This window comes from Octopus bimaculoides, chromosome 11 (genome assembly GCF_046866305.1).
Source record: "Octopus bimaculoides isolate indiv1 chromosome 11, ASM4686630v1, whole genome shotgun sequence".
Lineage (NCBI taxonomy): Eukaryota > Metazoa > Mollusca > Cephalopoda > Octopoda > Octopodidae > Octopus > Octopus bimaculoides.
In genome coordinates, this window is record NC_142938.1 from 43,928,390 (window position 1) to 43,943,255 (window position 14,866).

General features: G+C 34.7%; 1 protein-coding gene across 3 annotated transcripts in view; it reads left to right on the forward strand.

Moving 5' to 3' along the window:
* LOC106881158 (protein YIF1B) overlaps nucleotides 1-14,866 on the forward strand; it is a 53,422-nt gene extending 38,556 nt beyond the window's left edge. For all 3 annotated transcript variants that reach the window (XM_014931447.3, XM_089359891.1, XM_014931448.3), the window contains 2 exons: nucleotides 11,135-11,228; nucleotides 12,729-14,866. In XM_014931447.3, coding sequence (XP_014786933.1) covers nucleotides 11,135-11,228; nucleotides 12,729-12,881 — 247 coding nt within the window. In that variant the 3' untranslated portion in view covers nucleotides 12,882-14,866. The remainder of the gene's footprint in view (nucleotides 1-11,134; nucleotides 11,229-12,728) is intronic.

Here is a 14,866-nt window from a genome sequence, read left to right on the forward strand (position 1 = left end):
GTACACCCTGTAAAGGGGCTGGTGTTAGAAGAGCATCCAGCAATAGAACTCATGCCAAAAATCGGGACATATGAGAGAGATGTAGCCCCTAGTCTGTCTAGGAGGGCCATTACGTCAAAGATGAACTAACTCTGATTGTGTAGTCATGCAACTTATTCCAGCTTGAAAGGGAAGTAAAATGATGATATTTCCAGTTAATTTATTTGTAAAAGTTTCAAACAGTCGATTTAAATACTTGTTAAGGATTAACTCACTCAACTTTAGACATAGTGTTTTCAGAATTTCTTTCTTTCATCAATTCATTAATTTATGGTTGATTTTATCTCAGTTATAGTTGAAATGTCATAACAAAACTATCTGGACAAATTATCATCAATTTTTAACAGCTTTTACAAAATTTTTCATATTAACATTATCCTGCAGTGTTGATAAAAATTTTGTTTTTCGTTTATTCATAAAAACCAGTCAGAATTTTTTGTCTAATATAGCATGTATTGGCCACCATACTGTGATAGAAGCAAGGAAAACATGGTAACTGTTTATAATCACTTTGAAGTTCAGTATAATGTTATTATTTGATGTATATCAATTAACTGTACTCTTGGTAATTTATCATTTATCACAAGTACTCAAGACCTTCAACTGTTTAAAATAGCTATGTCCTTTACGACCATAAACCCCACCCTACCTCCATATTCACACACCTATGCACACATACACACACATAATTCTGTCCTCTGGTAAAACTCACCCACAACCCTTCTCCCCCCAAACCTCCACCACCCACTGCAAGTCCTCTCCAATTCCTCTCAACAACATTTGTTATCTCTAAATATCTCCTCTCACCCTTATGGTACATCTCCCTTATCCCCTCTGTGTTACTTATACTTTCCCCACCCACTTTTCCCTGGGTGTAGGCCCTCTCTCTTGCTTACTCTGACTCTTTATTCTCTCTCTCTCTCTCTCTCTCCTCCCTCTCCTTCCTTGTCCTACTGAGGTAGCCAAGTATCTCCTCTGTAATAAGACAGCTATCCCTGTCCTCTCATATTCCTATCTCTCACCCAGCACACAACCACTTCTTTCCATTCCTCTCCCTCTCTCAGCTGAGACAGCCTTGTCTTGCAAGCTACTTGGCAATTCTGCAAGTTTTAGTGCCGAATAAAAAGCACCTGTGCCAGTACCATGTAAAAAAATATCCATGCTAGCCCCACGTAAAAACACCCATGTGAGTGTCACATGAAAAGCACTCAGTACACTCTGTAAAGTGGTTGGCGTTAGGAAGATCATTCAGCTGTAGAAACCATGCTGAAAGGTGACTGGAGCCTGGTGCAGCCCTCTGGTCTGCTAGCTCCTGTCAAACTGTGCAACCTGTGCCAGCATGGAAAACAGACATTAAATGATAATGATGATGATGGTGATGATGTGTTATAGGTATTGAAAGTAAGAAGCTCATTTAGCGTCTGCATGATTTCAGATTCACTTCCACTGTGCAGCATCTTAAGCAAGTGTCTCTTCCACTGTAACTCTGAGCCAACAAGAGCCTTGTGAGTGAATTTGCTTGATGGAAACTACGTGGAAGCCAGACCTCTGTGTGTGTGTGTGTGTGTGTGTTTGTCTCTGTCTGCTTGACAGCTAGTGTTGGTTTGTTTATATCCATGTAACTGAGTAGTTCAGTAAAGGAGACTGATGGAATAAGTACCAGACATTCAAAATAAGTGCTAGGAGTGAACTGTTTGACTAGACTCTTCAAGACAGTGCTCCAGCATGGCCATAGTCTAATGACTGCAAATCCATTGCATCCTGCTTCAGTGAAGTGGGAGCACTGCTTTGAAGGGTTTTAGCTGAACGAATCGATCCCAGGATATTTTTTTAAAAGCCGAGTACTTATTCTATCAGTCTCTTTTGTTGAACTATTAAGTTATGGGGATGTAAGCACACCAGCACCAGTTGTCAAGTGCTAGTGGTGGCAACAGAGGGACAAACACAGACACACACATACATATATATATATATATATATATGACAGGCTTCTTTCAGTTTCTGTCTACTAAATCCACTTAAAAGGTTTTGGTTGGCCTGGGGCTATAGTAGAAAACACTTGCCCAGGGTACAATGCAGAGGAACTGAACCTAGAACGATGTGGTTGGGAAGCAAGCTTCTTACCACACAGTCATGCAGCACCCATACCAATGATATGTAATAGGCACCTTTGCTGGTGAGGCATAAAAGGGCACCTGTGTTGGTGACACATAAAATGCATCCATACTGGTGACACATTGAAGGTGCCCATGCTGGTAACACATAGGAGGCACCCATGCCAGTGAGATATGTATATGATTGGATCCAGTGGACTCTGTGGAAAAAAACCTTCATGGTTCAATGGAGGGGAGGCAGCTGCAGCAATGCATTGTGGAGTGCTGGATGAGGCAAGTAAGACATCTAAGTCATCCACTGCATCTGTTTTCATTCCCAGTCATCTTGACCTGGTCTTGCAACTGGATTGAAGATGTTCACAGATGAGAGAGTGAAGTTGATGGTGTGGAACTCTTCTTCACGTAATACAAAGTGACTATACAAGTTATCCTTACGGATGACTAGATAGTCCTCTTCTCTCTGATGAACATCCATGAATATCATCATTTAACATCCGTTTCTCCATGCTGGCATGGGTTGGACTGTTTGACAGGAGCTGGCCAGCTGAAGAGCTGCTGAAGTTCCATGTCTGTTTTGGCATGGTTTCTACAGCTGGATGCCCTTATGAACGCCAACCACTTTACAGAGTGTATTGAGTGCTTTCATGCAACACCGGCACAGATGCATTTACGTGGAACCATCACCCATGAGCCCACAAGGTTGGGAAACCAGCTGGAGAGAGATGCAGGGGACAGCCTGTATGCAAGGACAACCATGTTTTTACTTAGCTTGGCATGTTTGACGTGCCTTTTCAAGCACAGCAACCACCAGGAGTCTTGGTCCCCTGTCATCCCCTCTGTGAGTCCCAACATCCATAGAGCCTTTCTTACCACATTGTCTTGTGTAAAACTGGTACTCTATCAGTTATGATGATAATTGTTCCAGTTGATCCGATCAACAGAACAACCTGCTTGTGAAATTAACGTCCAAGTGGCAGAGTACTCCATAGACATGACTACCCGTAACATAGTTCTCATGGAGATTCAGTGTGACACAGAATGTGACAAGGCTGGCGGCCCTTTAAATTACAGGCACTTCTCACTTTTTGCCAGCTGAGTGAACTGGAGCACTGTGAAATAGTGTCTTGCTCAAGAACACAATGCATCACTGGGAATCAAACCCACTACCTAACAATCCTGAGCTGAATACCCTAACTACTAAGCCACATGCCTTTACATAAATATGTATGTTTTTATAGGTTTATGTATGTATGTATATGTATATATATATATATATAAATATATATATATATATATATATTGGATGTAAGCTCAATAATGAGCATGTCCAATGCTTGTTAATGAGCAGCAAAGCAAATATTACTTTTTTTGCCTATTTAAGGATCTGCAGTTTTTTACATACCTATTATAACTTTTACCATAACTATTTTATAAACGTTTCTACTCAGTTAAATGCAATTAGCATTGTGTACAGTCAATGTGTCTCTTCAGATCACCAATAAGAATATAACATTGATTACATGATTAGTCACAGACTTGTGTTCTTTGAGGTGGCAATAATCTATTATCAGGTTTGGTTTGATCCATGTACTGTTGAGTGGCTAACTAGACCACCCTTGAGAAAGACAAACTCAATTACAAAACTATCATTTGAAAGAATTATTGATATCCAAGCTAATTGTTTTTACACTGTGCTTACTTTGTTTTTCTCCCTCTCTTTGCCTTTCTTCTGTTTTCTGTCTCTGAATTTTACTTGAGAATTGATTTTAGTTCAAATTTGTTTCTTTTAGTTATGTTTGAGAATTGTTTTTGATGCCCTTCTCATCTTCTTTTCTGTTTTCTTGCCTCTTTTACATCTTCTTTTTATCACACTATTTCTGAGTTTTACTTGTTTTTTTGTAAATTTCTAAGGACTCTGAAAAAAAAAATCGTCTGTGTTTCTCTCCCTCCCTCATTCCATCTTTGTTTCACCTCATATTTTCTCTCTCTTTCTTCTTTGTATCTTATATTCTTGGCACCGACCAAAAAAGATTCTTTGTCCATATGTAACCAAAGCTCAGCTTATTTCCACCTTATGAAGAATTGTTTTTAGCTTTGTTTTTTTTTTTTTTGTAAAATGATTCCAAGTATATTCTTGACTTCTACTGTTTCTCTCTTCCCCTTCTCTATATCTTCTTGTTTTTTCTCTCTATCATTGCATTTTACACAGCTTGTATGCATGTATGTGTATAATACACACACACACACACACACACACACACATCCTACCATAATTATAAATTCTATTAATTTAGAGTTAATAGGTAAAAATAAGAGTCATGAAATTATGCCAGGAATTACCAAAAAATCATTTTTAATTCAATAAAAAAATATGATGTTGATCTGTACAATTTAGAGTTTAAACTTCTCTTCTTTTTACTTAGGTTTTTTCTATATACCCTATAATTGTAACTAATAGTGAAAATTTTGATGTCTACTAAAGTAATGCTGACATATATCTTTCAGACTAATTGTGATTAAATCAAGATATCGGGGTATTCATAACTATTTTCTTTCTAGGCAGACTGAAGCAAACAGTTATGTGCCTTGTCTAAACAAGGCTTCAGGCTAATACAGTGAATGCTGTGTTTAGCTGATAATATCAGAATAAAACCGAATATGTTTAAAGTGGTGTCTAATATTTGTGAGAAGGCTGAAAATAATATTAGTTGTTTATTTTTTCTATCACTGCATATTTATTTTTAGTTGACCTTTTAATGTTCTTGGCATTAAATGTGTTAACATTTTTGATGTAGAAAGCATTTCTGGATTATCTGATTTATAAACAATTTTATTTTCTACATCAATAAATATACAATTGTGTGCATTTGCTTAGAGATTCTTTCATCACTAGTTCAAGTGTAGTGAAGGCTATGTTTTACTGATGAGAGCAGAATAACACAAACATGTCTGCAGTTGTCTTTCTTTATAGCTGGAAAAATTAAAATAATATTAGTCATTCATTGATTTTTTTTTTTCTTTTTCTTTTCACATTTATAGTCAACTTTTTATTGATCTATACTAAATATTTTGACACTTTAGCATTCAAATTAGCCATATCGGGCCAAAATATTCTACCTGTTTTATGTTCAAACTGAGCAGACCTAGCCTCTGCCATCTACTCTATAATGCCATTCTAAAAATAAACAATTAACATCATCAAAATCTCAAAGCTACAAGATAATGCATGATAATTGAAAACTGAATGAATAAATTAGCATTACATTTTGACAGAATAATCTGAATGTTAAATGATTAATACTAACAATCCTGATATTACACTTGTTTCAAAATTTTAGCAGAAGAGCAATGTGTAGCAGAAATAAACTCCTGTAAACTGAATTAATTTAATTTTTACTCCTGTTTGAAACTTAGATCTCGAGTAAGCTAAATAATTTCTAAACATACTGAAATACAGTGGTTTCTTTTTATGCTAGTACTTTGTTAATGAAGAGGGTTCTTTCCTGTCATTGTATTTGTAAAAGTTACTCTATTACCCAAGTATATAGTCCAGATATGTTAAGTGTATACCACACATTTAATAAAGTTAGGAAATAATCATTTAACATACTTGTTTAATGTGGCTAAACTCCTCGAATTTATTAACAATGCTAAGTGCACCTTGTATGTTTTAGAAGCAAATACAGCTGTGACCATTCTTAATATGTTGTTGTTAGTAACAGCTGATAACACTAACACTGAAGTCGAGTGGTTAGATAGTAATGCCAAGCCATCCCATCATTTAGTGGGCTACTTGATTAATTATTTAATGTTTATAATTTTCTTTTTCTCTTTTCTTTCTTGTTTTGAACTAGTTGATGGGATGTTCTAAATCTATTTAACATTTTCTACATTATTTATAAACATGGCAGCATGCTACTTATATATATATATATATATATATATATATATATATATATATACATATATATATATATATATATATATAAGAAATAATTAAGATTCAGTTGAATTAGATATTTACATTGAGGCACCAAGGCTGTTTGTTAAAGTCTGCGCAGCTCGTAGTTAGGTGAATAAAAAGCAAATAAGTAACAAGGATATCCTGGTATCAGTGCATTATGGCCGTTTCAAGCGGCTCCATTTAATTGATTAATGAAACCATTACATCAATATGAAATAAACCACTCTCCTTGGATGTAACCAACCATATAGATTTCCAACATAGGGAATAAACCATTTTTTCTGCCTCGGAAATACCAAAGAGTAACAATGTAGTTATTTTAGTTGCTGGTACTGATTTAAGTTATACTAAGACAAAAATGGTTTATTCTTTATATTGGAAATCTATATGGTTGGCTGCAACTAAGGAGAATGGTTTATTTCATATTGAAGTAACATTTTCATTAATCAATTAAATGGAGCTGCTTGAAACAGCCGTAATGCACAGATGCCTGGAAATCTTTGTTACTTATTTGCTTTTTATACATATATATATGTGTGTGTGTGTCAAGTGTACAAAAAGCAAAAGACAGAGATAGGTGAGGGAACAACAAGCAAGTTGTATTAGTTTCACGCTCAGGAAAAATGGAAGAAAAGTCTTGGATGTTCCGAGCTTACGCTCTTTGACAAAAAGGGGTGAGGATATATATATATATATAGAGAGAGAGAGAGGGGGGGGGGAGAGAAATATTAATATGAAAGAATCATCTTTGTTTTATGTCCACTTTCCACACCGGCATGGGTTAGATGGGTCACCACAATTTGAATTGGCACACATTTGGGAATACTATTCATCTATATCAGGGGTTGGCAACTTCTTTGCTTCCATGGGCTGGATTGAGTATTAATGATGGATAGTGAGCCAGACAAAGGCCATAAAAGAATAATTATGGAAAATTACACATGCTAAAATTCAATCATGTGTTGACTATATTTAAAAAATAATTTCTATTAACCACAAATGAATGTAGTAATGGAAAAACGTCATTTATTCAATTTATGACATGACTGGAATCATTTGTTTAAAATATCTTAGAAATACATAGCAGCTAAAAATTAATGGGAAACTTGATGTTTTTTGTTCCTTGAAAGCTTCTCAATATTAGGCTTCAAACTTGTTGATGCCAAGAGCAAGATATTATCAAGATGATTATCAGTTAATCTTGTTTTCGAATTGTTCTTAGTTTGCTTCAATTTGGAAAATACACTGATAAGTGCTTTAAAAAAAAGTTGCTATCCTTTTTGCATGATTCACTAAGTTCGTATACTTCCCACTTGGAAAAATATATTTTGCATAGAAGTCAATCAATGGAACATCTTTAGAATGAAATTTACATTTCAATAAGTCGTCACACTACATATCAATCAATTCCATTTGAAAACATTCTGATACTGTCTCCACCTCCAGATCAAATGGTGTATCAAACGATTTAAACTGATTTGCATGCAGATGAAAGTCAGCAAAACATGATGCAAATTCATTTCTCAAATCCTGGATTATATTCACAAATACCTTTGAATCCTGTGGTTACCTTCTTCGAAATGATGGAAAATGTGCATAATTTTTATTTCAAAGTTGATGTTCCCACAACTGTAGCTTTTTTTCAAAGGCAACAATATGGTTATACATGTCATTTATGAGCTGAGTTTTAACTTGAAGTTGTAAATTTATGCTATTTAAATGATTCACAATATCCACAAATGCCAAAGTTGCAAGCCAATCAGGATCTCAAAAATGTGAACTATCCACACGTTTGCTTGCGAGAAATAGTCTGCTTGCATTGAATTAATAAATAATAATTGATGTAAGTCAATTGTTGTTAATCAGTACTTCTCCAATTTCTGTTTTCTTTAAATTTTGATTCTTGATAAATCCATGTTTATCCTTGTTTTACCTTATAACTTATGAACATAATGTTTGCATATGTATGCCCATGGTTAAATATAGGTAACATACTGGTAGTATAATGGATACTTCTATCCCTTGGATGGTTATTTTAACCTCTAACTCAACTAGCCTATATATATACACATTTGACGTGCTTCTTTCAATTTCTGTCTACCAAATCCACTCAAAAAGCTTTGGTTGGCCTGAGGTTGTTATAGAAGATACTTGCCCAAGGTGCCATGGAGTGGGACTGAACCTGGAACCATGTGTTTGGGAAGCAAGCTGCTTACTGCACAGCCATATACTTATATATTTCATAAAATATTTACCTTATGATATTTATCACATTTCAGTAGCCATTGTGTATGTATATATATATATATATATATATATATTTTCTTTCAGTTTCTGACTACTGAATCCACTCACAAATCTTTGGTTGGTAACATCTCAGAGTTGATGTCAGTTAAAGTGATCTGTTACAGAAAAGTAAAGATAAGCCATCAAATCAGATCTTCTACTCAACACTAATGTCACTTCCATACACTCAGACACAAACACGTATAGTAGTGAGTTTTTTCCAGGCAACAAACAACTAAACTAGGTTTTTTAGCGAATATTTTAATTAACACTTGAGGCCATTTCAACCTGAAGATAGCCTCAACTTATTCTTTCATACTTCTAAAATAGCAGTGGGGACATTGTGATGAAACAGCAAGTATCAGTAACATACAGAGGTTGAGTCAATTGGGTTAATTACTCTTTAGAATAATGACCTTATGTATTGTTTTTACTTCAGACATCACTTGAAAATTTTATTGGTCTTGGATTTTACATGTGTGTCCTTTTACTTTTTGCCAGATTCAGTGCGTTCTTCCTATTGCTTTAGCATTAGTCAACACACACGCACATGTGCGCACACACACACACACACACACACACACATACACACAACTATTTATTGGGATTTCAGTTAAGCACTGCTCTTTGACATTATCAACATCCCTCTTGGATAAATGTCAGACTGTGCCATTAGTGTGCCACTTGAAGTGATGGCATGAGATGAAATAGAAAAATCCTCCACCACAGATACCTACAGTTCACTAAATTGGGGACATCAGTTTGCAGTGAAGTGTACACACTCTGTTTCACTGTTAAAATCTTCCGCAGGTTTGTGTGTGTGTGTGTGTGTGTGATTAGGAAACAGTTCTTTTTTCAAACAATATTCATTAATAAATTACTTTAAAGCTTGTTAAGTTTTTGTTAATTTTGTTTCCCTTATTATACAAAGTACTCAGAATCTTTTCGTACACATGGATGTATATTTGTGTATGTGTGTATGTGTATGGAACGTGTGTGTGTGTGTGTGCATGTCCATGTCCATGTGTCTCTGTCTCCGTATCTTGATATCACTTGACAGTTTTAATTGAGTATCAGTGTCATGCAAGCAGTGTCGTTCATTTCCAATCTTCCATGAAAAATGCCTGGACATGGGGGAAAATTTTATTTTGTTTGGAAACAAGTGAGGGTTGGCAATGAAAAGGGCATCTGGGCATGGAAAATCTGCCTCAACAAATTCTTTCCAACCCATAAATCATGGAAAAGTGGACATTAAAATGATAGTGATGATTATATAATTGTATGTATGTGTGTATATGTATATATGTATAAGTATGAATGTGTATATATGTATGCGTGTGTATGTTTATATATATATATATATCATCATCATCATTTTATGTCTGTTTTCCATGCTGGCATGGGTTGGACGGTTCGTCTGGGAAGCTGCACCGGGCCCCAATCTGATCTGGCAGTGTTTCTACAGCTGGATGCCCTTCCAAACGCCAACCACTCCGAAAGTGTAGTGGGTGCATTTTTACATGCCACCGGCACAGGGGCCAGAGGAGCTGGCATCGACCATGATTGGATGGTGCTTTTTACATGCCACCAGCACAGAAGCCAGTCAAAGTGGCACTGGCATCGGCGCCGTTCGGACGGTGCTTTTTACGTGCTACTGGCACGGGGGTCACAACTACAATTTCCATTTGATTTGATTTTAATATTGCTGTTGATGTTGATGTACTTGACTCAATAGGTCTCCTCAAGCATGGCATGTTGCCCTATATATATATATATATCAAAATAAGCAACAGGATATCCAGAGGTGATGCAGTACACCCATTTCAAGCGACTCCATTTAATTGAACAATGCAATCATTACATCAATTTAAATGCAGAGCTATCCTCAGCTGCTTAAATATATAAATAACAGCATGGACTTTGTCTGTCTTCTTACCTTTTTAGAGGATTTAAGTAAAATCATACAAATGTGTCTGACTGACTAAATTAATTCTATTTATTTATGCAGCTGAGGATAGCTCTGCATTTAAATTGATGTGATGATTGCATTGTTCAATTAAATGGAGCCACTTGAAACGGTCGTACTGCATCACCTCTGGATATTCTGTTGCTTATTTTGATTTTATTCACCTTATTCTGAAATTGTACAGATAATACTGCACTAATTTTTGGTGCCTCAACTTAAGTACCTAATTCATCTGAATCTCAATTATTTTGCTATATATATAATGTAATTATGTGTGTGCAATTATATGTATGTATGTATGTATGTATGTATGCGCGCGCGCGTGTATATATATATATATATATATATATATATATATATATATATGAGAGGGAAAGTGAAACTGGTTGAAAAGTCAACAATCAATGTCATTATTAACCAACTTCCAAGTGGACCATTATACCTAGGTGGGAACAAGCACCATAGGGTAGGAACAATTCTGCACTCTATCTGGCAGTTCTGCAGAAATTGACATGTGCTTCCTTGGTTTACAGTGCTGTGTTCAACCTCTCGTATGGATGTAGCTCGAACAAGAAAGGGTTCAATTTTTTCTGAATTTTGCTTGTTAACTTGAAAATATAATGTCCCTCCAACTCAATGGATCAAGGATCATGGCAACGCATGTTAGCTATTACATTTGATTGCACGATTAGTACAAGTAGAACTATTATAATCAGAAATTTGAAAGGAATTAAATTTAATAATTTATTTCATTTTATTTTCCAGGATGATAGTTATTTTATTGGCTGGATTATTATTCAAGAAAACTGGTTATTATTTCTCACTGTTGTGGTTTACATTTTCAACAGCATACTTCTTGGTAAGTAGATATTATTATTATTATTATTATTATTATATATATATATATATATATATATATATATAAAGGCAACAAACTGGTAGAATTGTTAGCACGCTGGGCCAAATGCTTAGTAGCATTTCCTCGGTCTTTAGGTTCTGAGTTCAATTTCCACTGAGGTCCACTTTTCCTGTTGTCCTTTTGGGGTTGATAAAATAAGTACCAGTTAAACAATGGGGTTGATGTAATCGACTTACTCCTCCTCTGAAATTGCTGGCCTTGTACCAAAATTTGAGACCATTATACATATATAGATTTACACACATGCAAACATGTTCATTGACAGTCTAACAACTGCTAAGTTACGGGGACGTAAACACACCAACACCAGTTGTCATAGTGGTGAGGGACAAAGACACACACATACAAACATACATACATACATACATATATATATATATAAATAAATACAGTGTACATTTAAACACATAAGAGGTATCCATCGTAGGATTCTCTCACGCTAGAAAGAACAGCTAAGTTCCAAACCACTATTAGAGATAAAATTTTGAAAGGAATGAAAAATAAAAACATTTACCATTTAGTTCCTGATCCAATTAGTTTCTGACTTATAAAATAAAATAATTTGCAAGGTGAAGTCTTCATCAGTAGGTACACACAGATCAAACATATATACATGAGGCAATCCAATATATGCCCCATGCTTATACAATCTAATTTTCCAAATCTACCGTGCAAGCGCAGTTCCTCATTGGTAATAAATAAATGCCAGCGTTTAAAATTCAAAAATTATCCAGGAAAAGAATTATCAATAATCAATAATATCGAAGGGTAATAAAAATATTAGAAATTTCTACCACCAGTGGCCTAGCATGTAAAAATTTAGTCCAGAGACTATATATTTTTCTTCGTATAAATACAGTGTACATTTAAACACATAGGAGGTATTCATCATAGGATTCTCTCACGCTAATACGACAGGCTTCTTTCAGTTTCTGTCTATCAAATCCACTCATAAAACTTTGAACCTAAGGCTATAGTAAAAGACACTTACCCAAGATACATAGCGATTGATCCCAGAACCATGTAGTTGGGAAACAAACTTCTTTTTTTTTTTTTTTAAATTTTTTTATTGCCCACAAGGGGCTAAACATAGAGGGGACAAACAAGGACAGACAAATGGATTAAGTCGATTATATCGACCCCAGTGCGTAGCTGGTACTTAATTTATCGACCTCGAAAGGATGAAAGACAAAGTCGACCTCGGCGGAATTTGAACTCAGAATGTAACAGCAGACGAAATACCGCTAAGCATTTCGCCCGGCGTGCTAACTGTTCTGCCATCTCACTGCCTTCTTACCACACAGCCACATCCGAAATGTAGGAAAAATACTGGATCTTTGATGAAGGCAGACATCTTATGAGACACTGAAAGGGTCTTGTTTTTAGTGGGATTCGATTGACAACACATTTGACATTGTCTCTTTCTCTTTCTATTTACAGGTGAAAACTTTGAGGATCCAGATCCTGCCGCACGCAGACTCTGATGGATTTACCCGAGGAAGCAAACGCAGCCTTTACTTCATTCTTTCCATATCTCTGTTGCAACCTATATTAATGGGATGGCTAACATACCATATCATATTTCCCCACTGAAGGCTTTGATATGTTTTCTGGATGTTTTGGGTGGGAACACATGCACATACACACTCACACACATGCTTTTAAATATGAATAGAGATACACAAAGTAACACTTATACATATAAAGGCTTATAGCTAAACATATATCCATATAAAAGCATACACACATTAAAGACATAAATACTGGCATGTATTCATACACACACATGCATATAAGCACACACTCACATATATAAAAATAAGCTCTTAAACATGTGCTCTTCGTTATGCTTAACTATCACTAGATACATCTTTTAAGTTTCTAGAATCCATTTCCTTAAGATATTTCACACAACATGACATGCTACTTACACAAAAATAACAAAAGAAAGAAAAGATAATAATAGTCAAAAGCATTTCATTCTACATCTTAAATATCTTTATTGTTTACTTCTTTTTTCACCTTATTTTCAAAACCAAATATTTTCTTGTTGCTTCTCTTCTGTCGTTATGAAATGCCATTTATATTTTAATTAAATTTCAATCTGTTTCCTTCAATTTAACCTGTATTTTTTTATTATTATTTTGTTGCAATGAACAATATATTTTTAAAACCCTTGCTTCTAGTAAAACTGAAATTTTTTTCCTGTTTTGTTCAGATTTTTAAAAAAAAGGGGGGGAAAATATTTAAAACCTACAAAAAAAAACAAAAACAGTTAAAATTATTTTTGTTTAGGGAATTTCTTATCTAAAAAAAAAATTCTGTTACTGACTTGTTAGACCCTTTATAAATCCCTTTACTTCCATCACAAGTGTTACAATCTTTACATTGTGGTACAGCACTATGCTCTTGTGCTGGCTACATTAAACATTACTCTTCTTGTCAGGACACCAGATGATGCAACACAAGTATAGATGCCAATGTTATGTCATTCTAGTTGTGAGTGTGGTTGGGATGATGTCAGTGTTTGATTGAAGACTTTCAGAATCACTCAGTCAAGTCCTAACATTTGGAAAATGTTAAGTATTGATTGAAGAAAGCTTTACAGAACTTGATGTGAAAAAAAGCAGACCTCAAAAGATGATTAATTATTAAATAAAAAATTTGGTGATTGGAAGGCTAATGAATTTATTATCTTATAGATAATAAGACAAATTTATGCTCCAACTTTGCTTATCTGTATCTTATTTGTATAATGTCCTCATGCGTCATTGCAGAGATCAACAGTGATTAATGGCTGACTACCTTTGTTTTATTTATTTATTTTTTTTTTTTTGTGAAATTTGTTCAGTGTTCATCAAACTAGTAAAATAGCTCCCTTTTTTTTAACTGAGAAGCAATCTAGTTTGTGATTGTGGCTGGACCATTAGAAAGAGAGCTTCTGCTACAGAACTTTATATTAAATGCTAATGGGAACATTTTAATAATTTTCCAACTCATACTTAACATGGAGTAATTTTATATGTAAATAAAAAAGGAATATGCACAGTAAAAAAAAAAAAAACAATTTGTTCTGTTCTATATGAATGAATGAAATCATATATTGACTTGTGTTTCTGTTGTGTGAATGACAATTTATCAAAAGAAAAAAATGAAGTTAATGTTGCATTTATTTGTGCCAGTTTGTTGGCCAAATGATAGTTTGTATTTCATCAGTGTGCACTGAATTCTTGGGGAAGACACTCAACTTTCAATGACACAGTCTACCTAGGTAAACATAAAACAACAATAAAAATGGTTTACTGCTGAGATTAATGAAAGTGTCATTAACCTACAATGTTTATGCATTAAATCCTTCCACAGGCCCAGAGAATGAAATAAGAAACTACATACTCCTATGTAGTTTCTTTGGAATCACTCAAGAAAGACCAAATCTTTAGCATTACTTTAATGTCCAGTATGACAGTAATTCAATAGACAACTATCTCTGTTGGGGGTGAAATATTTCGGTAAATGTTTATAAAAACCAACAATGACTTTTTGCATCTGAAGCAAATAAAAGTGTATGATTTTCTGAA